General features: G+C 38.4%; 2 protein-coding genes across 2 annotated transcripts; one reads left to right on the top strand and one right to left on the bottom strand.

Annotated features, from left to right (window-relative positions):
• Positions 1–451: 451 nt before the first annotated feature.
• Positions 452–4,035, top strand: LOC113359775. Its single transcript, XM_026603355.1, has 7 exons — positions 452–1,525; positions 1,685–1,996; positions 2,273–2,490; positions 2,659–2,742; positions 2,800–3,123; positions 3,213–3,312; positions 3,394–4,035. The coding sequence occupies exons 1-7, from the start codon at positions 452–454 to the stop codon at positions 4,033–4,035; spliced, it is 2,754 nt and encodes a 917-aa protein (XP_026459140.1).
• A 16,069-nt stretch (positions 4,036–20,104) lies between these two features.
• Positions 20,105–21,668, bottom strand: LOC113356916 (transcription factor MYB44-like). The gene has a single exon (XM_026600153.1). It carries the CDS (start codon positions 21,554–21,556, stop codon positions 20,411–20,413), a length of 1,146 nt encoding a protein of 381 aa, XP_026455938.1. The 5' UTR covers positions 21,557–21,668; the 3' UTR covers positions 20,105–20,410.
• Between the last annotated feature and the right edge of the window lie 4,274 nt (positions 21,669–25,942).

The raw sequence follows: 25,942 nt of genomic DNA, 5'->3' as shown, positions 1-25,942 counted from the left end.
GATATTTCTAAGTTAATCAATTAGAGTACTTATTTGAAATGACATTTTGATTTCTAAGTTAATCAATTAGAGCACAGATCAGTGTTTACTCTAATTTAACAAACACACTGACCCTAGAGCTGCTGCAATTCATTCTCGCGAAATCTCCCAACTGCGGCTGACATACAGACCCTTCAGTATGTGTTATTCCAAAACTTGAAATGACTCCATTTACTGAAAGTACTAGACCAATTTTCCTGAGTTAATACTGGATGTCTGATTATGGGTTTGTGTGGCATGATTATCGGTTTGTATGAGGGAAATTGCATATTGCATGTTTCATCTGTTATTACCATGTTTGTCCATATAAATTTTTTATGTTTCAAATGGTGCTGAATTTATTGGTAATTTCAAGACTTGTATGTATTTCTGAATTGATTTATCAGTTTTTGCTTTCATTGGAGTGCAACTGATGGATCTACTGGTCTCTTTGCGTTTCAGAATGGATAAATCCTGGATGAGTACTGATAGAACGAAGAAACGTTATAGAGAAGGAGTTGCGGCGTTTCTGCGGTATGCTGTCAACCATCTCAAGGAGGAGGGTGAGACATATGATGAATTTCTTATGTTGTGTCCGTGTACAAATTGTTTAAATCTCTGTGCATGCTCCGTTGGAGATGTAGAAGATCATTTATTCGTAAATGGAATCGATCAAACGTATACTATTTGGAATAAGCATGGGGAAAAGGATGAGGCAATAACTAGTAGTAAGCCAGTTAACGTCAACAATGGTATGCACGCTGAATTTGAAATGGGAACTCCCACTGATGCTCCAGACGAAGATTTTGGAATGGGAACTCCCACTGATGCTCCAGACACTATAGATATGATGCAGGCTGCAGAAGAGTTCGCAGATGACCCTATAAAGTTTAAAAAGTTACTTGAAAATGCTGAAAAGCCCTTATACGAAGGATGTCCCAACTTCACAAAGTTGTCTGCAATTGTGCAGTTGTTTAAGTTGAAGAGTAAGCACGGTGCATCAGACATGTTTTTTAATGAATTGTTACCCTTGTTAAAGGACATGCTTCCCAAAGAAGGTAATTTAATGGCGAGGAGTACATATCAGGCAAAAAAAATATTGAAATCAATGGGTTCAGGGTACACAAAGATACATGCATGTATCAACAACTGCATTCTTTATTGGAATGAGTACAAGGATGAAAAAGTGTGTCCTACTTGTAAAGCACCCAGATGGAAAGTTGACAGGGATGGTAAAGTTTACGAGAATGTTCCAGCAAAGGTATTGTGGTACTTCGACATCATCCCAAGATTTCAGCGGCTGTTTCAATCGAAGCACACAGCAAAAGATTTGATATGGCACGATACCACTAGAAACAAAGACGGTGTTTTACGTCATCCGGCAGACTCACATGCTTGGAGAGAGATAGATAACAATTTCCCAGAAATTAAAGATGATCCAAGAAATCTGCGGTTAGCTGTTTCGGCTGATGGAGTTGATGTAAACACAGGCACCAAACATCACAGTGTATGTCCAGTTTTGGTTGTGATTTACAACCTTCCACCGGGGCTGTGTATGAAGAGAAAGTTCATCATGTTGTCGTTACTTATAGATGGTGCGCCAGGAAACAACATCGATGTCTTTTTAGAACCTCTTGTTAAAGATTTTCAATTCTTATTTGAGAAGGGAAAGAGAACATGGGATGCATATGCCCAAGAAATGTTTACTCTACGTGCAGTTGTTTTGTGGACGATAAACGATTATCCTGCTCTTGGTACACTATGTGGTTGTCGCTACGCTGGATATCATGGTTGTGTGGTGTGTCGTAAAAAAACGCACAGTATTAGGCTTCATGACTCAAACAAGAATGTTTATGTTGGTTATAGAAGGTTTTTACCCTATGAGCATCAGTTCAGAAGGAAGAAGGGGGCATTTGGCGGAAAACAAGAGTGGGAGACTGCTCCAGAACCAATGACCGGGGAAGAAATATATGAGGAGGTAAAATGTATAAAGAATTCATGGGGAAAGAAGGGGACGAATACTCAAGGGGAAGACGTGCAGGCTACACCTGGAAAAGGTGGAAAGATGAAGCGCATCGGAAAAACGAAAATTGAGCGCATCAGAAAAATATCAAAAGAAGTCGATAGGTCAGGTGAGGAAGAGGAAGGTAGGGAAACCACTTACTGGAGCAAGTACAACATATGGCAGCGACTACTTAGATATTGGCGCTATAATGATGTCCAACATTGTATTGATTTCATGCATGTCGAAAAGAATGTGGGACAAAGTCTTGTTGGAACGTTGCTGCACAACGGGAATACAAAAGATGGATTAAACGCCAGAAAGGATTTGGTGCGTTTGGGGTTAAAATCGGAGTTACACCCTAAGACAGATGACAAAGGAACGATACTTCCCGCAGCATGTTATACATTAACTACGGAAGAAAAAGACATATTCTTGGAGACACTATTCGAGTTAAGAGTTCCAGAAGGGTATTGTTCGGATTTTTCCACCCTTGTGAACCTAAAAGAGCGTAAGCTGATCGGACTCAAATCACATGATTACCATATGCTTATGCAACAATTTTTGCCCGTCGCTATTCGATCAATTATGCCTACACCTGTGAGATATGCTATTATCAGGTTTTGTTTCTTTTTCAGATCAATATCTGCCAAAGAAATCATGGTGGAAGAGCTAGATAAATTGCAAGAGGATCTCTGTGTGACGTTATGCTTACTAGAGAAGTATTTTCTTCCATCCTTCTTTGACATCATGATTCATTTAACTGTACATCTTACCAGGGAAGTGAAGTTATGCGGTCCGGTTTGCTTTCGATGGATGTATCCTTTCGAAAGGTGTATGAAGGTTATAAAGGGGCATGTGCGAAACAAGAATCAACCTTGTGGATGCATTGCCGAAGAGAATGTTGCAGAAGAGACGATTGAGATATATTGTGAGTACCATAAAAGCATCAGGACAATTGGTATTCCACTAGATAGGTATAATACATCTCAGGAGGGAGAACCGTTATCAGCTGAAGAGCCGTGTATAGTTACCCCTGAACAGTTGAGACAAGCACATTTCTATGTAATGCAGAACACGCCTGAAATTGAGCCTTACATAGAGTAAGTATTAATTTGTTTTTTTTTTCCTGTTTTTTTCCTGTTTTTTTTTTGTACAAAGTATAATAACATTTGGTTATTGTACATACCAGCCGACACAAGCTATATTTGGAAACTAACTATTCTACTAAAAAGCGAGCATGGCTAGAGAAAGAGCACTCTAACACTTTTGGCGCTTGGTTAAAAAATGAGGTAATAGGTCATAGAAAAAGTGTCTTGTTTGATGTGTTATATTCCTTTAAACTCAAGGTTCATCCTAATAATGAATTTCAGGTTGAAAAAGAGTTGGCAGACGAAAGAGAAAGTATCTCAGAGAACTTAAGATGGATATCACACGGCCCGCACTACGAGGTAACGAAATACACTGTATATCGCATCAATGGATATCTATTCCGCACAAGATCCCGTGATGGTAGAATTCACCAGAATAGTGGGGTTAGCGTTGCAGCAAATGACATGCACATATCTAGAGATGATGATGTTACATATGGTAAAGCCTCTTATTATGGTGTCTTGCAAGAGATATGGGAGTTAGATTACTGTGAAAGAAAAGTTCATCTGTTCAAGTGCAATTGGGTTGATAATAAACGTGGGGTCAAAAGAGATGCTCTTGGCTACAAGATTGTTGACCTTACTATGTTGGGATACAAAAATGATCCTTTTATTTTAGCCTCACAAGCTAAGCAGGTATTTTATGTCAAAGACCAGTTAGATAAGAAAAAGTCTATTGTTTTTGTGACACCTCCCAAAAATTATAGAGATGACGATGGCAACGATGAAGAATTCAGTACAGTAATCTTTTCTGCGAATGATAATATCTTGCCATCTGTAGATCCACAAGACTTGGGTAAAGAATCCCGAAATGATTACTTCCGAACTGACTGCCGAGGTTTACTTATACGCAAGCCAAAATGACACACTCCCGCAGGTACATCGCTTTATTTCCTTTAATCTGTGGTTATTCGGTTAGTGACATGATATTGAAAGAACGATAAAGATGGAACTTATGTTTAATCATGTTCCTTAGCATGCTTTCTGTATGTTTGCGTGCTTTATTCTTTGTAAAATGAATAACATCATTTTATCCGTGTCTCATATGGAACTTCAATTGAAATTTCTACTACTGTACTTTACAACTTGCTACTCTGGTCACTTTTAAATAGATATCCAAGAGAATGAGAGTTGGTATGTTTTTGTCCTATTGCTTGAATATATTTATGGGCACATGCACTATAACTACATGTTGTACTTGTATTTCAGAAATCTTTTATACACTTCATAACATTACTCAAAGCATATGGTGAAATTGAATTCCAAGTACCCAAATTAGATTCGTAACCCTGTAGATATATGATGGAAATTCCAGTTCATTAACCACAAAAAAAAACATTTAAAATGATGGTGCTAAAGGTCTTATGGTTCTCAATTTTATGGTGAAAGCATTTGGGGGCGGACTGATGCTTTTTCCTAAGTGAATTGCATGGAGCGGTTCACTTGCTTGTGTGAGGAGTTTGTATTGTGTAGCCTGTGAAGAATAGTGAATTTTAATCTCATTTTCCTTGTTCCAATTTAACCCTCAACCGTTTTGAATACCATACTTGACAGGGTTTTTCCCATATCTTGTGAAAGTCCTCTTTGTAAGAAGTCTTGACCACAATTTATGTTGAGTTGGGCTGACACCTGGTATTAATTGTTGTGCCCTCGTTCTTTCTTCCTTGTTTTTTTTGAACTCATAACCCTATTTTCCTGTTGCAGGTTCGTTGTGGCTATTCAACACTCTACATTGTCCCTGAGCTTTGACGAAGTCATTTTTATGCCATCAGATGCCTCTATAAGTTTGACACTCGAATTGTAGGACACGAACTCTGCATCTAAAACATCAAGAATTTGATTATGGGATTGTTTTGTCTTGTTATATAAAGAGCAAAAGAAATGCATTCCTACTGCAATCGTAGTTTTGGAGTGGCTGGCTCCAAAATCAATTTGATGTAATATTTTTGTTTTTTCTTTTGGAAAGAGGTAAATAAAAAATATTGGTTGTAGATCTAAATTTTTTCATTAAATATATTGGCTAAAAATATAAAGCTTTTGTGAATTGATAAGTTAAACAGGTTTGGTTGGTCTCACAGATGGCTCCTGTCGTTTGCAGTCCCTTCTAGATTTGTATGAAAAGTTTAAGATATGGTTTCCTATTTTGGATTTTGGCATGGTTATATATCGGGAATTTTGGGAGAAAGTAACACAACAGAACTCCACTATACATGTTTTATTTTCACAAAACACCCGGCTGCACCCGCTGTATTGCAATTACCTTGGAAGCCACAATCACTTGTAATGTATCCTTCTATACACCAGAGCTTGAGGTTTATTTATTGCAGTGAACATGCATAAACATTACCCTAGCATATGTTGCTTGAAAATTAAGCATACTAGGAGCATTTGGCCTAGAAAAGACTCGGTAACAACCATGGCTAGTACTTTAAAAGTTAAAATTCAATCTCATGTGTCTAATGGATCCGACGCTATGTTCACAATTTGTTTTTCGTGTAGCCATATCATAATCCTCCCAAAAAAAAATATGGAGTAACCATATGTCAATCTTTTGTCATGTTTGATATAATGTGTCAATTCCTTAGTATATGCGTGTCTAATAAACCAGATATTATGGACACATAAACAAACCAATGTGGCTAAATAAATCCTCTTTCCGTCACAGTCTAAAAGGTGTGTCTATTGTCATCCGACACTTTTGACACATACAAAATTATTTAATGTGGCCATATACGCATCTATGGCTACATGTGATTGGATTAAACTGAAAACCATGACCAAACGATACCCTATGGATACAGTTGATGGGTTTAGGAATAAACCCATGACTAAATGGTGCACTATGGCTACATGGTAAAACAAAATGTGGCTATAGTTATACTGATGACCAATAGCCACACAAATAACCTGAAACGTGGCTGGACTGTACACTAAAAAACGTGGCCTATGTGAAGGTTTGTACTAGTGTTAGATCTAGTGCAGTTTGTCACATGATGCTGAAGATTTGGGGTAATGGCATGTATGATAACATTCAAACGGTCAGAATTTTGCTTTGCAACAGTTATCTCAACAGCGGTATATTCACCAATAGGTTTGGGAATGTTTACATCACCGACCGCCACAACGGGAGCATCATTGCCATTAACCACATATACCCATGAATGAAAATCACGCGATTGAAGAAAAGCTCGCATATCAATTTTCCACCATAAGTAATTGGAGCCACCGAAGACTGGTGGTACGTTAATACAGATAACACCTCTGTCCATAGAGTCAGATCACCACAAACACAGACTTGTTAGGTCTTAAACGTGTTTGTCTGCTATGATACCAATTGAAAAATCGGGGGTCTAACAACACCACCCAATATTTCGCTTAGCAATTTGTATGGACTAACTCCGAAATACTTTGCTAGAGAATCAACTAGACAGTCAGACTCAATCTAGATAAAAGTATCTCAAGGAATTAATATCTCTCTCTTGATTTGATTTTTACTCAAGCTAAAAAAAATAGTGAGTCTTTATCAAATACAAGGAATAACTTGGACGATACCAAAGACCAATGTCCAAGGATCAATCAATATCAATCAACAACCAAAGGTTGGATTTCCAATTGATGATCACGAACGCACAACCTGTATTATTTCAATTATATAAAATATAAAGCGGAAAAGAAATAACACAGACACCAGAAGTTTTGTTAACGAGGAAACCGCAAATGCAGAAAAATCCCGAGACCTAGTCCAGATTGAATACACACTGTATTAAGCCGCTACAGACACTAGCCTACTCCAAGCTAACTTCGGACTGGACTATAGTTGAAACCCAATCAGTCTCCCACCGATCTAAGGTACAGTTGTACTCCTACGCCTCTGATCCCAGCAAGATACTACGCACTTGATTCCCTTAGCTGATCTCACCCACAACCAAGAGTTGCTGCAACCCAAAATCGCAGACTTGATAATAAACAAATCTGTCTCACATAGAAAAGTCTATCAAAGGATAAACTTGTCTCCCACAGATAAACCCTAGATTTTATTCCGTCTTAAGATATGAAATCAAGGTGAACAGGAACCAATTGATAATCCGGTCTTATATTCCCGAGGAACAACCTAGATTAATCAATCACCTCTCTACAATCCTTCCTGACTACACAGGCGGTTTGTCGAGGAATCACAAACTGTGAGACGAAGATGTTTTTGACTTCTTTATCTTGCCTATCGGAGAACTCTCACGATCTCAATCCAATCAATCGATTGTACTCGTACGATAGAAGATGCAAGAGCAGATCACACAACTATGATAAAAGTAGTATCATTCTGGCTTCACAATCCCAATGAAGTCTTTAAGTCGTTAACCTGGTTTTAGAGAAGAAAACCAAAGGTTAAAGGATAATCGACTCTAGAGAGCGCACTAGTATCACACAGACGTATGGGGATTAGTTTTGCACAATGCTAGATGTCTCCTTTATATAGCCTTCAAATCAGGGTTTTGCCTTAGTTACAAAGCAATCCATATTCACCGTTAGATGAAAACCTGATTTAGATTCAAGCTAATATTTCTCAACCGTTAGATCGAAAACTTAGTTTGTCACACACATTTGGGTAGACGTTTACTGGGTTTGCGAAAACCATGCCCAAACGTGTATGTGTATGTTGATTCAACATAGTAACCCAAAAGGTTAACCATATGAGTATTTCATATTAACCTTGTTCTTCTTCACCATAACTAGTTCAATTGACTCAAATGAACTAGTTAAAGAGTTGTTCAGTTGCTATGAGATCTTATGTAACTACACAAGACACAATTGAAATAAAGATGATTCGATTTGATTGAATCGGCTCATGAACTTTATAGCCACGGTTTGCATAAAACATTCCTTAGTAATTTAAGTTTCATGTTCAGAGCACATCTTTAGATCATAACCACTTAAGCTCACAAACAAGTTCGCGGACTTAAGATAACCGGCGGAGTTTTCCAAACTCAGCAGAAAATCTCGGCAAAGATACTTTCGCCAGTTCGCGGACTAACACGCAAACGAGTTTTTGGAAAATCCCAGCAGAAATTCTAGGTACGAGAACTTCCGTCAGTTCGCGGACTTGGCTAAGCCAATTCCTCCGGTTTCTCTCAATCAACAAAGTTCGAAAACTTCAGATTAAGGAATACATGGTTATATAATCTAAACTCCCATTCCAATCATTGAGACATTCTCAGAGGACGTTTTATAACCGTTATTCACAGACCGTTTCACGTCCGAGCAATTCTCAAAGTAATTGAAACTTTTCATGACTTTCTTCACTAGGTGAAGATAAACTTGATCAAAGCGAAACACTTTACTAACACATGATTTCGAGATATAGATAGGCGAGATATACTCGGCTCGAAATGTCAAATGTGTATGATCCAGTATATATAGCATACGACTTTTGTCTCATAAGAAGTAGGAGATAGAAGAGATAGACTTTTGAGAGATAGATAAGTTCAAGTCTCCACATAGATTTTTGTTGATGAAGTTCCCTTGTATAGATCTTCGTCGTTGTATGATGAATCGCCATGAAGTCCTTGAGCTCAACTACACTTTTCTATCCTAGTCCGAGACTTAGCTATGTAGGCTAGAAATCAAGACTCATAGTTTTGATCACTAACATTGACAAACATGCTTGAGATAGCAACGCATGCGAGGTCGACCGAGCTATGCTCTAACAGATCTACTGGCCCAAACATCATTCAATCGAAGTTGAAGTCCGGGGTCATAATTAACAGGGGGCTCCACGAAAAAGGGATCCTCAGGAGGAATGTCTCGAGCACGGGAAATGACTGATCGTCAAGACTACTAGCCTCGACAATACAGTCAGGGGGCTAATGTAAACACATGATTCTGACCGAGAGACGGAGACGACAATGGGGGCTTCGGGTGTAAGCCAAAGCCGCCATTGATAGGGTCGGGGTCATTACGCACGACGATGCAGTATGAGTGGGTTACCCCAGAGGCGGTTGCCCCAAAGACGATAACCGGCGAATGCCCAAATAAACCCAGCTGTAATAATACATGTGTACGACTAATAATAAAAGACTTACTAGAAAAGGAATTAGGGTACACGTGTACGGTATTTGTATGTCAGGCTTTTCCTATAAAAGGAGAGAATCCTCCCAAGAGAGTTAGAGCTCTCTAGATGGTTGTATTGTATACTGGAATTAGTCTCCTTATAACCCTATAATAATATTTGGGTATTTACACATACCATATTACTCCCTCCGTCCCTAATTAGATGACCTATACCATAAATAAGTGGAGGGATAGATTAATATTATTATAAGAAATATGTAAAATTTGATAGCCATATTTATATTCATTAGATAGGTGTTTTAAAATGATGTCCGATGATACAAAGTTTACGAAAATCCGTTGTATAATTTGAGAAATAAATTATTTTTAAATTTACTAGTAAATTTTAACTAGGTCATCAGATTAGGGACGGAGGGAGGTAGTACATTTTAAGATTCGTTTAGTCGTTCGGTAATGAACTCCATCCATTATAACTCACGATTGGACATGATTTTTACAATATAGAGAATTTTTGGCCACTGGTTCGCAAGTTCTTTACAATTACGGGTTCCTTTCTGGTTCCAAGTAAACTAATTGATTATATCCATTTGTGTTTTACTAGAGCATCTCTAGCCGGAGGACGTGTTGTTCCTATTTCCATGGATTTTGCTAGTTCTTTTCAAAGATATCTCCAAGAAAAATTTAAGGAAAATATGCGATGTTTATGTGGCAGGCAATTAGATTTACATCCTCTAGCCCATCCTTTTGTTATAAAAGAACGATTTTTTGGGGACCATGGTTTTTTTTTGGGGGAGAGCATGGTTCTATTTTTAGTAAGACATTTAGAAGTAAATCTAGGTCACCTCTTATCTAGATATTTATATTAATACCTAAACTATCCTCCTGATTAATTTTGGATAATGATTAGTGAAATTATTAGTGAAATGATTAAGCTAAAGAAGTAGAATTATTGAGAGAGTAAAGTTAGAGAAGATGAAGAAGAAAAACATGGAAAATAATATATTTTTTTGAGTTCACTAATCTTGAGTATTCAAGTGATGATTCAATTGATGATAGCACATCTGAATTTTCATCTCCTTCCTCTCCTAGAGTATTTGTTAATCCTCACAATGATCCGGATATGAGTTATTTCTTAGATGGTGATTGTATTCTTCCCCAAACTCAATCTCAAGATGAAAACGATGGATTTTACCAACCACCACCGGAGGAAGAGCATTTGGGTTATCAGGTATGCTTCAAACTTAGATAATATTGGTTTAATTGCTCAAAACTTTCAAAAAAATGAAAAATTTTATGTAGATTTGGGCCAGTTCGGTTACCATATGTCAAGAACATGTAGCCGAACACACCTGAAAGTGTAGTTCAGTTACGTTTTCCAAACACGCAGGTTACCGAACTCGCTCGTTAATGGAGGTTTTGGCCGTACAGTATAATGTTCGGTTTGCCCGCAATGTAACCGAACTTTAGGGTCTAGAAGTTCGGTTGGTTCGCAAACTTTTATCCAAAAGTATGTCTAACCAAACTCACCGATAAAAAAACAACCAAAGTTACAGTGCTATATTCGGTTACCTAGTATAAAATGGTAGGTAACCGAACTTTGAACTTAACAGTTCATTTGGGCACATCTTGTGTGTTCGGTTACATATCAAATTTCTCTACCAACCGAACTTAAAGTTCGGTGATATCCTTATTTTGCGAAGGAACCGAACTTATGGACTTGTGTTGTTCTAATACAAGGAGTTCGGTTAAAAGTATTTTTTGTGAATCAACCGAACTCTGAGTTCGGTTAAGAAAAATTAATTCGTGATAACCGAATTTTTTGCGACGAAACCGAACGTTTTGCGACGTAACCGAACTAAAAGTTCGGCTGAGACTTGTTTTCTGCGACGTAACCGAACTTTTCTCTGAAACAAAAAAAAAACCACCATTAAACCTCTCTGCAACTTCCATTTTCAACTCATTTTGATGATTACTTCTCATTTATTCAACCAAAAACGAATGACAAGTAACGGGTTCGTGAGAATAACTTTGTTAATGTTTTAAATTAAGCCATATATATATAGGTGGTGGTGGTTGGGGGTGTTGGTAATCGGAGGTGGTGGTAATCGGTGGTTGGTGGTGGTTATAATCGGAGGTGGTAGTGGTGGTAATCGGCGATGGTGGGCGGTGGTGGTGGTGATAATCAGTGGTGGTGGTGGTGGTAATCAGCGGTGGTGGGAGGTGGTGGTAATCAGTGGTTGGTGGTGGTGATAATCGGCGGTGGTGGTGGTGATAATCGGCGGTGGTGGGCGGTAGTGGTGGGAGGAGGTGGTGGTTATATATAGGTGGTTATTAGGTTGCTTTCAAATTAAATTAGGTTAAAAATAGGTTAGTCATCTCAACACTTTAGGACACCCATATAACTACAGGGAAGGTGGCCTAATTAAACCATGGTCCCCTCAAAAAAACCATGGTCCCTAAAAAATCATTCTTATAAAAGATCTTCCTTTTGGCTGGATTTACATCCAATAGCCCATCTCCTTTTGTTTTTGAACGATTTTTTGGGGACCATGGTTTTTTTGGGAGACCATGGTGGTGGCTCTCTAAAAGAGTCACGGAAATAACCGCAAGTGCACGGTGTCGGAAAGTAGTGTGGTGCAAATACGGGTCGATCCGCAGGGACAAGGTGGGCAAATTTGCTATTTTTTTCTTAATCTTGCTAGCTAACTGGGCTTTGTTGGGTTTGTAAGTAGCAGTGGTCTTAATGGACATAAAAATAATGAGCTGTGGGATCTTGGACAATGGATGAGATGATTTGTGGGTTATGGACTGAGGTTGTGAAAGTGAACAGTGGGCTGTGAGAGTTGTTTGTGGTGTTTTGAGCACTACTAAACAGTGAGTGAAGGAGCAACATAAGTTAAGGAAACAACAAAATGGAGTGAATTGATCATGAAAACAGTAAAGAAGTAAAGAAGCAAAGATAGTAAACAAAAACAATACAACAAAAGAAACAATGGACAGTTGTGGATGAGTGACAGAAACTAAGGCTTCAATTCCACCACCTAGATGCATCTAATTCCCTAGTTTGATAAACTTATCCTCTTTTTCATCAAATGGCTATAGAGGTTCTAGCCTCAAACCACTTTGAATGTGTGAAACAATCACTAACCACTGTGATGACTCAATTTCAGCTAACATGTCAATTCCCTAGCATTACTTGTCTGTCTAAAGCACAAGTAATCACAGATTGAGCTATAACAGTTTACACAGAGCTTTGAATTTTGACAAAGAGTTAACCAAACTACCTAGGATGCCTGACATACAAGGTGAAAGCAACTTGGCAAAATTCAGAAATTAAGGCATGCTTAGCATTAAACTTTCATTGAGGAGAAGTAAACACACAAGGGGATTCCATTCATCAGGGGTTTCATCTCTGCCTCAGAAACTAAATTAGAACATGATAATAACCTCTCACTAAACAGGACAAGTACTAACAGGAGCATCCAAAAACTAACAGTGCAATTTACATTGAAATTAAGCTAACCCAAATTGGGTGGAAACTTGGCTAGTCCAAGAACAGTTTTTACATCCCTAACACTTCCCTTTTATAGTTTACAAAAAATCCCCAAATTTAAGAAACCCTAAATTTGAAATTAGGGTTTTTTCGATTTTCAAAATCACTCACCAAATTTCCTTGTTTGTTGTTCCTTGTCCTTCTTGTCGATGACCCATGCTTTCTTCTGCTCCTCTGCTACGAATTCAGTTCCCATCAACCTAGTTCTCTCATGTCAGAACCCTAACAGTGGGTAGGGTTAATGAAATGGGTGAAATAGGATGATGGGTTTTGTTGTCGGTTGATGGAGATGGTGGTGTTGTCGGGTGTTTGTGGTGGTGGTGGAGCTCGAGGTCTGGTGGAGTTGCAGAGGGTTGCAGGAGATGGTGGTTCTGGAAATGGTCGGGTGGAGGAAGATGAGATCGAGTTTTGGGAAGAAGGGGGTGTTTGGGTGGTAGTATAGGCTTTGGTGCTAGGTGATGGGATATTTGATGATACGGTGTTGAGCGGAATCATCTGAAGTTGATGCGCAGCGAGTGGATGATGATGGTTCGTCACGACTGGGCTGAATCGAACGACTACGATAGAACGTGCTCTGACTGACCGTTGGATTGTGTAGCACAACAAAACTGATGGATCCAGATGGAGTTAGGTGCTGTAGTATGTGTCGAGAGCAGCAAGTTTGATGTCCAACGAATACGAAACCGTAGGATGCGTAGATGATGGATCAGATCGGACGGATGAGAGCTGAGGCGGGCTTTTGGGCTTGGTCTTGGACTTAGGTTTAGAATTTGAGCTTGGGCCTTAATTTTTCTTAGCCCACTTCTTCTCTTAAGAGTAATTTCTTCCTCTTCAAGCCCACCTCTAGTTGATCCGGCTCTTGCGAACATCATTCTTCGATGCCTTTCTGCGGGGAGCCTTTGCCGTTTCTTTGCTCTTTTTGCTCCGTGAGTTAACCAGGCTTTATTTGGTACCTAAAAATGCAAAATTAATTAATAAAAATATTTATTCTTGAAAACAATGAAAATACAGAATATGGGATAAAATGTAGAATTAATGCGCAAAAGATGAGTTAAATGCCAACAAAAAGGGATAAATATATACAATATTTGGCACTCATCAAATACCCCCAAACCTGAATTTTACTTGTCCTCAAGTAAAACAAAACTAAGGAAATCCTAACTATACCACTGTCGCTGGTCTCTCGAATGCATTTAGCGTATGCACTAAGCCTTTTAAACCACTAAGTGTCCCTAGTGGACGAGTTGAAGTCTCGTGAAGGTTTACCAGAGGTGTGCCTACAAAACCTAAGGACAAAATATAAGCTCATATTCCATCAAACGTGACATGTGCAAAACAGTTTAAGCTCACAACAAAATGGAGATGTCAATCTAGCTATCAAAGGCACAATCCTAGCACTGATAACAAATAAGGACATGTGATAAGAGTGTAAAGTGTATCTACACATGTGTAAAGAAAGATCTGAAGTCATGACTACTAATCACCAAGAGATAGTTTCTCAGGCTAAGAACCGAGGTCGAAATCTAGCTAGCTGTCCGGACTTTACGAGAATTGTGAATGAGTTGGAGGTATTTCACAATTACTCGCGTTGTACATCAATGGCATACACCCTCCTTGCTTATTACAATGAAACAACAAAAGATGACTATTTACATGACTCTTATTTACATTGACTACTCTCTTTTTATTTTTGGAACAAGAGATGATGGAATTGATAAATACTTGATTTTTTTTTTTTTTTTTTTTTTTTTTTTTTTTTTTTTTTTTTTTTTTTTTTTTTTTTTTTTTTTTTTTTTTTTTTTTTTTTTTTTTTTTTTTTTTTTTTTTTTTTTTTTTTTTTTTTTTTTTTTTTGAATAAGGAAACACTTTTGATATATATACAAAAGGAAACAAAAGATTACATGACACTTTGCAAGAGGTAGCCCTTTTTGATGCACCCAGTTAAATTCGATGGTTGTTTTTCTTAATGTAACCTCCATCTTCTATCCCAACCAACCAAAGAACAAGCTAGTCAAGTTTCGTTCAGTATTCTAAAGTGATTGGCAATCGTAACTTCCTATCAAACACCTTGAAGATCGAGGCCATACATGTATTGGTAGATCGTGCGCGTGCAAATTTCTTATCACTATGTGAATTGTGCTAGAATCAGGGTGCCTAAATATCTAGACTAAGACTCCTAATAAAAATACATATTTGCACAAGAGTCAACATTTCAAGGTAAATGAGCTCCATTTTTTATGATTTTTCATTTTTTAATTTTTTTGGAATTTTTCAATTTTTTTCAAAAAGATGGAGTTTTGTTTTCAATTATGGCATATTATCAAAGTATCTACTTTTCACCCCCAAACCTAAACTAAACATTGTCCTCAATGTTTCAAAATATGGAAAGAATTAAAATGCAACATATGGAAAGGGACATGCTGAGTAGAGTAAAAGGAGAGAGAATACCCGATTTCGGCGAAAGCAGAATTAAAACTCCGTTATCCAAGGCAAAACTCCAACATATTCGGAGTCACAATGGATGAGCACAAAATATATACAAAAGGAAATTTAACTAACACATTATCTACAAGAAAATTTGGTTTTTAATGGGCTTGGACTTTTTGGGAAAAATTTGGTTTTGTCGGGAGACATTTGGCTTTGATGGGAAAAAGAAAAATTTTGGTTTTTTAGGGAAACATTTGGAAAACTTTGGTTTTTATGGGAGAAATTTTTGGTTTTTGAAATTGGGAGCAAGCCCACTGTTGGTCCTCTAATGGAATGGGAGGAAGGCTGCGGCCCACGAAACACTAAGTTTTAATTTTGAAAGTTTAATTTGGCCCAGTTGGTTAAGGCCCGACGTTTGTTTTAAAACTTTGGTTTCGAGGTCCACTCTTGAGTGGAAACAAGCCCACAATCGGTTACAAGCTCAGCTGGGTTTAAAAACCCAGAATACAAAATACCAGTCCAAATTAAACAAGCTCACAAAAATTAAATACAAGCCCACAAATTAAACAAACAAGCCCACAAAAATTAATTACAAACCCAACAGAAAATAAAAAGCCCAAAAATTGGCTTTAATATTACAAGCCCACAATTAAAAATGGAAGCCCACAGGTTGGGTTCTCTTAATGGGTTTAGGCTTACTTGCTTAAGCACAGCCCAGCTGCTCAGTTAGGTTGCAAAAGCCCAGTTGGGCTTTGGATCATCCTAAGCTTTGGCTTTTCTGAGGCCCAGTTGGGCTTTGGTTCACCTCTGCAGTTTACAGCCCAGTTGGGCTTTGGTTCAAATTGTTAAGCTTGACAGCAACTTCAGCAGGCTCACCAGCTCAGGGCTTTGCAGCAGGAGCAGATCAGCAGCAACAGGTGCAGAAGCTCACAGGATTCTTGGCCTGGCACCAGCAGGAGCACCACAGCAGCACAAGAGCACCAGCAGCACCAGGTGGTTCAGTTCAGTGCAGGCAGGGCAGCAACTCAACAGGAGTTACAACAAGCAAAATCAGCAAGCAAGCATAGGAGTTACAGCAAGCAGAGTTCAGTAACAACCCAAAAGAAAGAAAGAGCAATTGCGCCGCAACCGAGTCCCCGGCAGCGGCGCCAAAAACTTGTTGGGGCTAGAAATGTAGTCCTAAAAATTCTACTGCAAGTGCACAGTGTCGGAAAGTAGTGTGGTGCAAATACGGGTCGATCCGCAGGGACAAGGTGGGCAAATTTGCTATTTTTTTCTTAATCTTGCTAGCTAACTGGGCTTTGTTGGGTTTGTAAGTAGCAGTGGTCTTAATGGACATAAAAATAATGAGCTGTGGGATCTTGGACAATGGATGAGATGATTTGTGGGTTATGGACTGAGGTTGTGAAAGTGAACAGTGGGCTGTGAGAGTTGTTTGTGGTGTTTTGAGCACTACTAAACAGTGAGTGAAGGAGCAACATAAGTTAAGGAAACAACAAAATGGAGTGAATTGATCATGAAAACAGTAAAGAAGTAAAGAAGCAAAGATAGTAAACAAAAAAAATACAACAAAAGAAACAATGGACAGTTGTGGATGAGTGACAGAAACTAAGGCTTCAATTCCACCACCTAGATGCATCTAATTCCCTAGTTTGATAAACTTATCCTCTTTTTCATCAAATGGCTATAGAGGTTCTAGCCTCAAACCACTTTGAATGTGTGAAACAATCACTAACCACTGTGATGACTCAATTTCAGCTAACATGTCAATTCCCTAGCATTACTTGTCTGTCTAAAGCACAAGTAATCACAGATTGAGCTATAACAGTTTACACAGAGCTTTGAATTTTGACAAAGAGTTAACCAAACTACCTAGGATGCTTGACATACAAGGTGAAAGCAAATTGGCAAAATTCAGAAATTAAGGCATGCTTATCATTAAACTTTCATTGAGGAGAAGTAAACACACAAGGGAATTTCATTCATCAGGGGTTTCATCTCTGCCTCAGAAACTAAATTAGAACATGATACTAACCTATCACTAAACAGGACAAGTACTAACAGTAGACATTAACATTAAAATTAAACAGTGAAATTAACCCACTTAGGGGGAACTAGGATAACCCAAGAACAAGTTTTAACAGTGGCAACAACATCCATATTTATAGTTTACAACAAACCCTAAATTTTCGAAACCCTAAATTGAAATTAGGGTTTTTTCGATTTTCAAAATCACTCACCAAATTTCCTTGTTTGTTGTTCCTTGTCCTTCTTGTCGATGACCCATGCTTTCTTCTGCTCCTCTGCTACGAATTCAGTTCCCATCAACCTAGTTCTCTCATGTCAAAACCCTAACAGTGGGTAGGGTTAATGAAATGGGTGAAATAGGATGATGGGTTTTGTTGTCGGGTGATGGAGATGGTGGTGTTGTCGGGTGTTTGTGGTGGTGGTGGAACTCGAGGTCTGGTGATGGCAGTGGAGTTGCAGGCGATGGGGAAGAGAGAAACTGGTTTTGGGAAGATGAGAAGGAAGAGATCGATGGGATTAGGATTAGGGGTTGTTTGGTTGGGAATAGGGTATGTGTTGCTATGGTGTGAGGCGGAGACCTCAAGAGTTGATGTACGGCGATGAAAATCCGTTGGACGATCCCATATAGATTGAATCGAACGGCTACGATAAAGAGGGTTTTCACGATTGTTGGATTATGAGATACAACAAAACTGACGGCTTCAGATGGAGTTAGGTATTATAGTGTTTGACAGGATCTTCGGAGTTTGATGCACAATGATGAGGCGACCGTCGGATGATGAGATGGATCCAATCTGACGGCTCTCGTGGAAATGGGTATGTATAATGGAAATGGATTTGGGTAAGGGTTTTGGGCCTTGGGTATACCAAGCCCATATCTTCTTTAAGAACAATTCTTCCTCTTCAATCCCACTTCTAATTGATCCGGCTCTTGCAAACATCAATCTTCGCTTCCTCCTATCGAGAGTCTTTGCCGTTCCTTTGCTCTTTTCGCTCCGTGAGATAACCAGGATTTATTTAGTACCTAAAAATGCAAAATTAATTAAGAAAATTATTTATTCTTGAAAACAATGAAAATACAGAATATGGGATAAAATGTAGAATTAATGCGCAAAAGATGAGTTAAATGCCAACAAAAAGGGATAAATATATACAATATTTGGCACTCATCACATGGTCCTATTAGGCCACCTACCCTATAGTTATTAGGGGTGTCCTAAAGCATTGAAATGACTAACCTACCCTTAACCTAATTTAATTTAAAACCAACCCAATAACCACACATATATATATATATAACCACCACCACCTCCCACCATCGTCGATTACCACCACCACCACCTCCGATTATCACCACCACCAACCACCGATTACCACCACCACCACCGCCCACCACCGCCGATTACCACCACCACTACCTTCGATTATCACCACCACCAATCACTGATTACCACCACCACCTCCGATTACCACCACCACCAACCACCACCACCACTATATATATAGCTTAATTTAAAACATTAACAAAGATATTCTCACAAACCCATTACTTGTCATTCGTTTTTGGTTGAATAAATGAGAAGTAATCATTAAAATGAGTTGAAAATGGAAGTTGCAGAGAGGTTTAATTGAGGTTTTTTTTAAGAGAAAAGTTCGGTTATCAAGAATTAATTTTTTATTAACCGAACTCAGAGTTCGTTTGATTCGCAAAAAAATACTTTTAACCGAACTCCTTGTATTAGAACAACACAAAGTCCATAAGCTCGGTTCCTTCGCAAAATAAGGATATCACCGAACTTTAGTTTCCGAAAATAATGAGAAGTCCACAAGTTCGGTTCATTCGCAAAAATGTTAAGTTTTCTTTGTAACCGAACTCTACCTTTGAAACTTCGTAACCGAACTCTACCTAATTCGCCAAGAAATAAATTTCGTAGTAACCGAACGTTTGCCTAATTGCATATATGCATATATAAGCCCAATTCGGTTGATTCGCAAAATGTGTTGAAGTTTGCGAACCAACCGAACTTCTAACACTAGGTTACTTTTAACCTGCAGTTCGGTTGGGAACTTGGTTGCGTTGAAGTTTGCGAACTAACCGAACACACAAGATGTACCCAAATAAATTGTTAAGTTCAAAGTTCGGTTACCTACCATTTTATCCTAGGTAACCGAACATTACACTGTACGACCAAAACCTCCATTAACGAGCGAGTTCGGTAACCTGCGTGTTTGGAAAACGTAACCGAACTACACTTTCAGGTGTGTTCGGTTACATGTTCTTGACATATGGTAACCGAACTGGCTCAAATCTACATAAAAAATTTCATTTTTTTTGAAAGTTTGGAGCAATTCAACCAACATTATCTAAGTTTGAAGCCTACCTGGGTACCCAAATACCCTTCCTCCGGTTGTGGTTGGTAAAATCCTTCATTTTTCATGTTTTCCTTCTTCATCTTCTCTAACTTTACTCTCTCAATAATTCTACTTCTTTAAAAAAAACCATCTGATTTTTTAATCTCAATAATTATCTTTAACTTAATCATCTCACTCATTACACTAACTATTATTAACACTAATTAATCATCACCCAAAATTAATTAGGAGGGTTATGTAGGTATTAATATAAATATCTAGATAAGAAATGACCTAGATTTACTTCTAATGTCTTTATCCAAAATAAAACCATGATCCAAAAAAACATGGTCCCAAAAAAATCGTTGTTGTTTTAGAAGATATCTCCCAATTTCTTTACCAATCAGCCCATCCTCGGTCTAAACTATGAGATTTCGAGCATCACAATTCCATTTCAAAGTCCTGTATCTGCTTCAGCAAAATTGTTAAGTAAGCTCGAGGGACATGTTTTTAGAATTTTCAGCCCTGAACCCTGAAACCTCCAAGTAAAATGGTTCTCAATATTTTGAATTTTGTCAAACAGTGATTTTTTAAAAAGGAAGCAGCTTTAACATTGTTAAGCTTGTCATTTGCTCAAGGAAGATGATGATTTCATCTTAAAATGACTCTAAAACTAACTTCTTTATCTTGATAAAACCTAGCTAAATTTTTCTTTTATGTATATTACAAAAAAAAAAATCAAAATGTTTCTTCTCCAAATGTCCTCTTCTCTTTTCACTGTGTTTTTGTTCTTCAAATTTGATTCTTCTCTTCCTACTCAATTTTGCTAACACCAATTCTTTTAACCCCAACATTTCTTATCCCTCCATCACCACCTTGGAAACAAAATCCACCACTCTGTTCTAATCCGGACATATAACTTCTCACTTCTTTCTTAATCATTTCTTGCATTACAGATAAAAACTCAGAATTGAAATGAGGAAATGGTTTCTCGATATCTTGATTTCTTACTAATGATGATCTCATATCTGTAAACTGATTCGGCTGGACTTGTGTTGGTGTTGGTGGTGGCAGAGGAGTAGTGCTCTGCTGCAATTGAACTTGTGGTGCTGGTGGTGGTGATGGGATAACAATTTGTAGCTGTTGATTAGTAGGGTTCACCTTAACATGATTAAAACCATCATTTGAAGAATCAGAACCATTCATTCTACTAAGAGTAGAACCAGAAATATGATTAAAACCGTCACAAGAAGAATCAGACCCAGGAAGCGATAAACTCAGTGAAGTTGGTGGATCATTCATTGCTGAAGAGATCGAATTCGATGTCGTTTGCATCGGAGAAACTACACCTGCACCAGCTCGCGCGACAGGTCGAAAAATATGCGAAGAAGATAACAGAGTAGCAGGAGGAAGACTAGAATCGCTCAAATCAGATCCACAAGGACTACCAGGATTATTATCATTATTAAAAAATATCCCTCCACCTGAGAAATTAGGCTGAGCAGCATCAAGACTTACTGATCTTTTCAATGGCGGCTCTTCATTACAACCACCGCCACCACCCTCACTACCACTTCCATCATCCAACATAGAAGAACATTTCCTCTTCAATGTAGAATTCCAATGATTTTTTATAGCGTTATCAGTTCTACCGGATAACAATCGAGCAATTGTTGCCCATTTATTTCCAAACTTAGCATGAGCTCTGATAATAGTATCATCTTCTTCAGAAGTAAAAGCTCTGTGTTCAACCTGTGGTGATAATTGATTACACCATCTTAATCTACATGATTTACCTGATCTCCCTGGTATTGATTTACTTATCAACGACCAATTCCTTGGTCCATGTTTCTGAACTAGTTTCGTTAATGATTCATCTTCTTCTGGACTCCATGGCCCTTTTATCCTATCCTGATTACTATTACTATCTCTTTTCGAAAACCATGATGAAGACGCCATCTCTGGTTCAAAAACCCTAATTCTGAAAAAATGGAAATTACAGAGGCTCGGTTAAGAGGAGGAAGAAAGAAATACAAAGAGTATATAAAGGGAAGAAATAGATATGAAGATACCGGGTGAACCGGCAAAAATATATAACCGGTTATTATTGGAGGAGTTATAAATGAATCACCGCTTTTCCAGGCAAGCGGTTGCGTGTATTCGAATACAGCTGTCATTTGTACACGCGTCATTTCTTCACTCCGCTGATTCACACGTCTCTATCTATCCATCTTTTTTTTTCTCCTTTTTTTCAAATAAAAACTCGGAGATCTGACGGGTGATGGTAGGTTTTTTAATTGTTTTGGTAACGTGTAACTGAAATCTGATACAGATCAGGTAAAACCTTTTGATGAGAAAATTCAATAATGATTACAAGAGATATGTATAGAGAGAGTTTGTTTGACTAGAGCCAGGCTGGATAGCAATAAGAAAAAGAAGAAACGGCCGCACGGCAACTGATGAGCTGGATAATAACGACAAAATCAAAATCACCGAATATCAAGGGAAAGAAGATAAGGAAAGAGGGTGATGGTTACGTCTATCCTATCAATCCAGCCTGTAAACCCTGAGCCAAATTTGGTTTTCAAAATAAAACAACAAAAATGGTCCCACATTTACCTAAAACCTTCACTATCTTTCACCGACACTGGCCGGTCACCATCTCCCTTACGGTTCTGAACTGCCAAAACTGACTTTTCTTCCCCCTTGTTTCTACTATTATTTACCCGTACGTTTCCCTTTCACTTATTCTTCTCTCTCTAAAATTAAGGACTTTTTTTTTTTTTTTTTTTCCTTATACCCATACGAATTCGTGCTAGATACTGCACTATGATTTTGATTTTGAAGTTTTAATGGCTATGGATTTAGATAGCAGGGAATTTAATTTCTAAGATTTTCTAAGATTTTCAGTTATTACGTGGTGTTTAAACTTTAATTACCTAAAACCGTTGTTGTTGGTTGTTTGTTATAGAAAAGTTTGACTGAAGAAGGAAAGTTAGATAAACATCAAAGTCATAAAAAGAAACGGTCGGCGATTTAACTGCCAACCAGTTTTTAGTTCTTGACGCGTTTCTAACTAACTGTAATACTATAACTAACCGTTTTTTTAATCTTTAATAAATGGAGTGGGGTGGAGTGCAAACTGGGTGCATGAATAAAAACTGAGAAATTTGGGGGAAAATTTGAAGTTTAGGCTCCTTCGTTTGTGTGGGGATGGAGGGATGCATTCATTGAAAAGGCATTCAACCGTTATACTATGAGATGAGGAGACAGCTGTGGAATATTTATATCGTAAGGCTCCCCTCCAGGCCTCCACTCGTGGCTAAGTATTATTCGTACGTACAGTGTGTACTACTCTTCTGTCCCTTTCTTCAACTTCTTTTGCCCTTTCTCCATAATTTAGGTACTTCTGGTTTTCGGTTTTATCCTTGCCCTGAAATACACTGTAATAGTCTGTCTATATAGAGATACTTCATTAAGGCATTAATCTTCTTTAAGACTTGTGAGGCGTCGACATTTTGTTTTTTATCTGCAAGTACATTACTGGTAAAATTGTACGTAGGATGGATACGGAAATTTATGAGATGGCTTCACGTGAAGATGATTTATTGGTGCAGTTAGATCTTTGTAAGTGTGCCTATCTGGTGTTACATAATGGAAATGGTGTGTCAACTGTCAAGTACTTGATTTGGGTCTCAAATTATGGGTGGTGATATTTACTACTACAATTACGATGTATTACTGGTTGTTCGGGCGTCAGTCGGTTAGGATTGGGGTTGTGGAGGTGAATTAAAGATGTAGTGAAGCTGGTTAGCCGGTTAGTCATTGTCTCGAGGGTTTTTGTTTTTCGGTTTTACATATGGTTACAAATTGATGTATGGAAAGGACATTCACAATTTCACAGTCCATTTTGTATCTTTAACGAGCAGGTGTCTCTCTCACAGGCACCTGAGTTATCTATTCTTCTCTTCTTCCGGTCTCTTCTATCCGTTATCCCTGTCCTGTACCTCCTCAACGGTTATTTTTTATCTGAATTTTATGGAATCTATGCCGGAATTACATCTAAGATACCAGTTACCCTAATTTTCGTTCCTTCCCTATGTTATTGATCTTCATGAATCACCAGCAAATCACCGAAATCACAGGCATCTCACCAATCACTAGGTTCACTGATATCTCTGAAATCACATGTAACACATACATCACAAACATCACTAAAAACACCAACCCATCTCCCTCTCCAAGAAACACCTACATTACCATAAATCCTAAATCTAATATCTATAATAATTTCAACACCACCCCATCTCACGCTCTAAATTTAAGAATGACCCAAAAAGAGTACTCCCAATCTTCTCCCTCTTTCAAAATTGACCTAGGAACCACTCCTAAAGATCTATATTCTTTACCAAAAATCATCCCATCTTACGATAATTCAAACCCAAAACCCCCCACCTATACTGCTTTCACCTCTATCCTAATCAGGAATCAATTACCTATTCTGCTTACAATAAGAATAGTAAGCTTCAAAACCATCATAAGAAAGTCAACATTATCAACATTCACCACCATCAGAGACAACTCATCCAAAATACCAGTGAATTAGATATGATTAAACATTCATCCAAAGTTAAACTTAAAACCAGAAACAAAAGATGTTCAACCAGAGATACTGCCACTCTTCAGGGCAGTTGGAAATCCATAAAAAGCAGTCTTAGCACAATAAACAAACTTCAACATAAAACCAAGTTCAAACCCCTATACATACCTAAGAACAGGAGATTGTGCAAAAGATCCAGCTTACTCTTACTGATGGAAGAGGTGAGTCTTGCCCCGAGTCTTGCTCCGAGTCCCTTGGCTCACGCTACGAGTCCGACTTCGAGTAATTGGAGTTCTAGATACAACAGATCGCCCACCAAATGTTGGAATTCGATTTCCAACTGCAGGATCATCTTCATTAGCAACATCAACACTGGGGGATCCAAAAGACAAATCCTTCGACGGAGCAGATTCATACATGTCAGGCTCTTCTCCGGGAGTGGTGGACGGAAAAGCGGCTGGCTCAACATCAGGAACAGTGGTGGATCTACAATTGGATCTCTCAAAACCTGCAAATATTGCACGACCAATTCTTCCAGTGGCTGGACAAAGAGAATCCATCACTGTAAATCGCATTGGCTCATCATGGTGCCATGGCTGACCAGCCATCTGACGAACCATCATCCGCTCCCGTGCATTAAGAGTGATAGATCGATACCCAACACGGCTTACACCAGATATCAAGAATCGATCATCTACTACAGCAACACCCTCATGCACCTCAAATGGGCCATATTTGGGGTGAAATACATACAATACCCAATGCTCTCTAGCTCCCATCTGTGAATGATTTGCAGTTTTTGGAGTACCAGTAGGATAACAACCTTCAACACCCGCACCATCCCTAGCAGTTCTCCCCTTGCCTACGCCGGCTGTATGCTCATTGCTGCTTCCAAACTCAAATTAGGAATCCAAATCTGCAAATGGGTTGTTAATGTACAGATTTTCAGGCTCTGGCTTGGACTGCTTGAAATGCTGACGAAGACGATCAACTGGAGAATCCATCATCAACTCATGCACAACCTCTGGAGGACCATCTTTCTGCAAACACTCTTCAATCTTTACTTCAACATTATGCTGAAGATCGTCCAAATATCAAGAGAAATCATTCTCAAAACCAGGGGATTCACATCCTTGGGGGAAAGAAATTCCATAAGGCATCCGAGTAATGCAGTGCTCTCTTGGATACCAGTGAATCCTTGGCTCTTCCTCAACTTCTACCAACTTTTGCTTACCCTTCCGATCAATATTCTTCTCAGAATCAGCCATAGCAATTGGATCAATATTCTTTTCACTTATCCTAATGTTTCATACTTCTGGCAATTTTATTCTACTCTAGCATGGAATTTTCAAGGTCTAGGACAATCAAACACCATTAATCATCTGAATAATATGTTAAATAAGCATAATCCTGACATAATCTTCCTCTCTGAAACTAAACAACAGTCCAGGAACCTAAAAGCTATCCTTAGCAGCATAGGAGTCATAAATTTTTGGTTTGTTGAACCTAAAGGCAAATCAAACACAACTGGAGGACTTGTCTTAGCCTGGAAAACCAACCTTAATGTCACTATAGAAGATTTCTCCAATTATCACATAAATGCTAATGTTTATCCTATAAATGGAGAACCCTGGCTCTTCACAGGCTACTATGGCAGTCCTTACACCACTCTAGATAAATTAAACTCCTGGAAAATGATAGAAAAAAACACATTCTCATAATACTCTTCCTCGGTTGATAATGGG

This window comes from Papaver somniferum, chromosome 3 (assembly GCF_003573695.1).
Source record: "Papaver somniferum cultivar HN1 chromosome 3, ASM357369v1, whole genome shotgun sequence".
NCBI lineage: Eukaryota > Viridiplantae > Streptophyta > Magnoliopsida > Ranunculales > Papaveraceae > Papaver > Papaver somniferum.
This window is presented reverse-complemented; position numbering and strand designations above follow the sequence as displayed.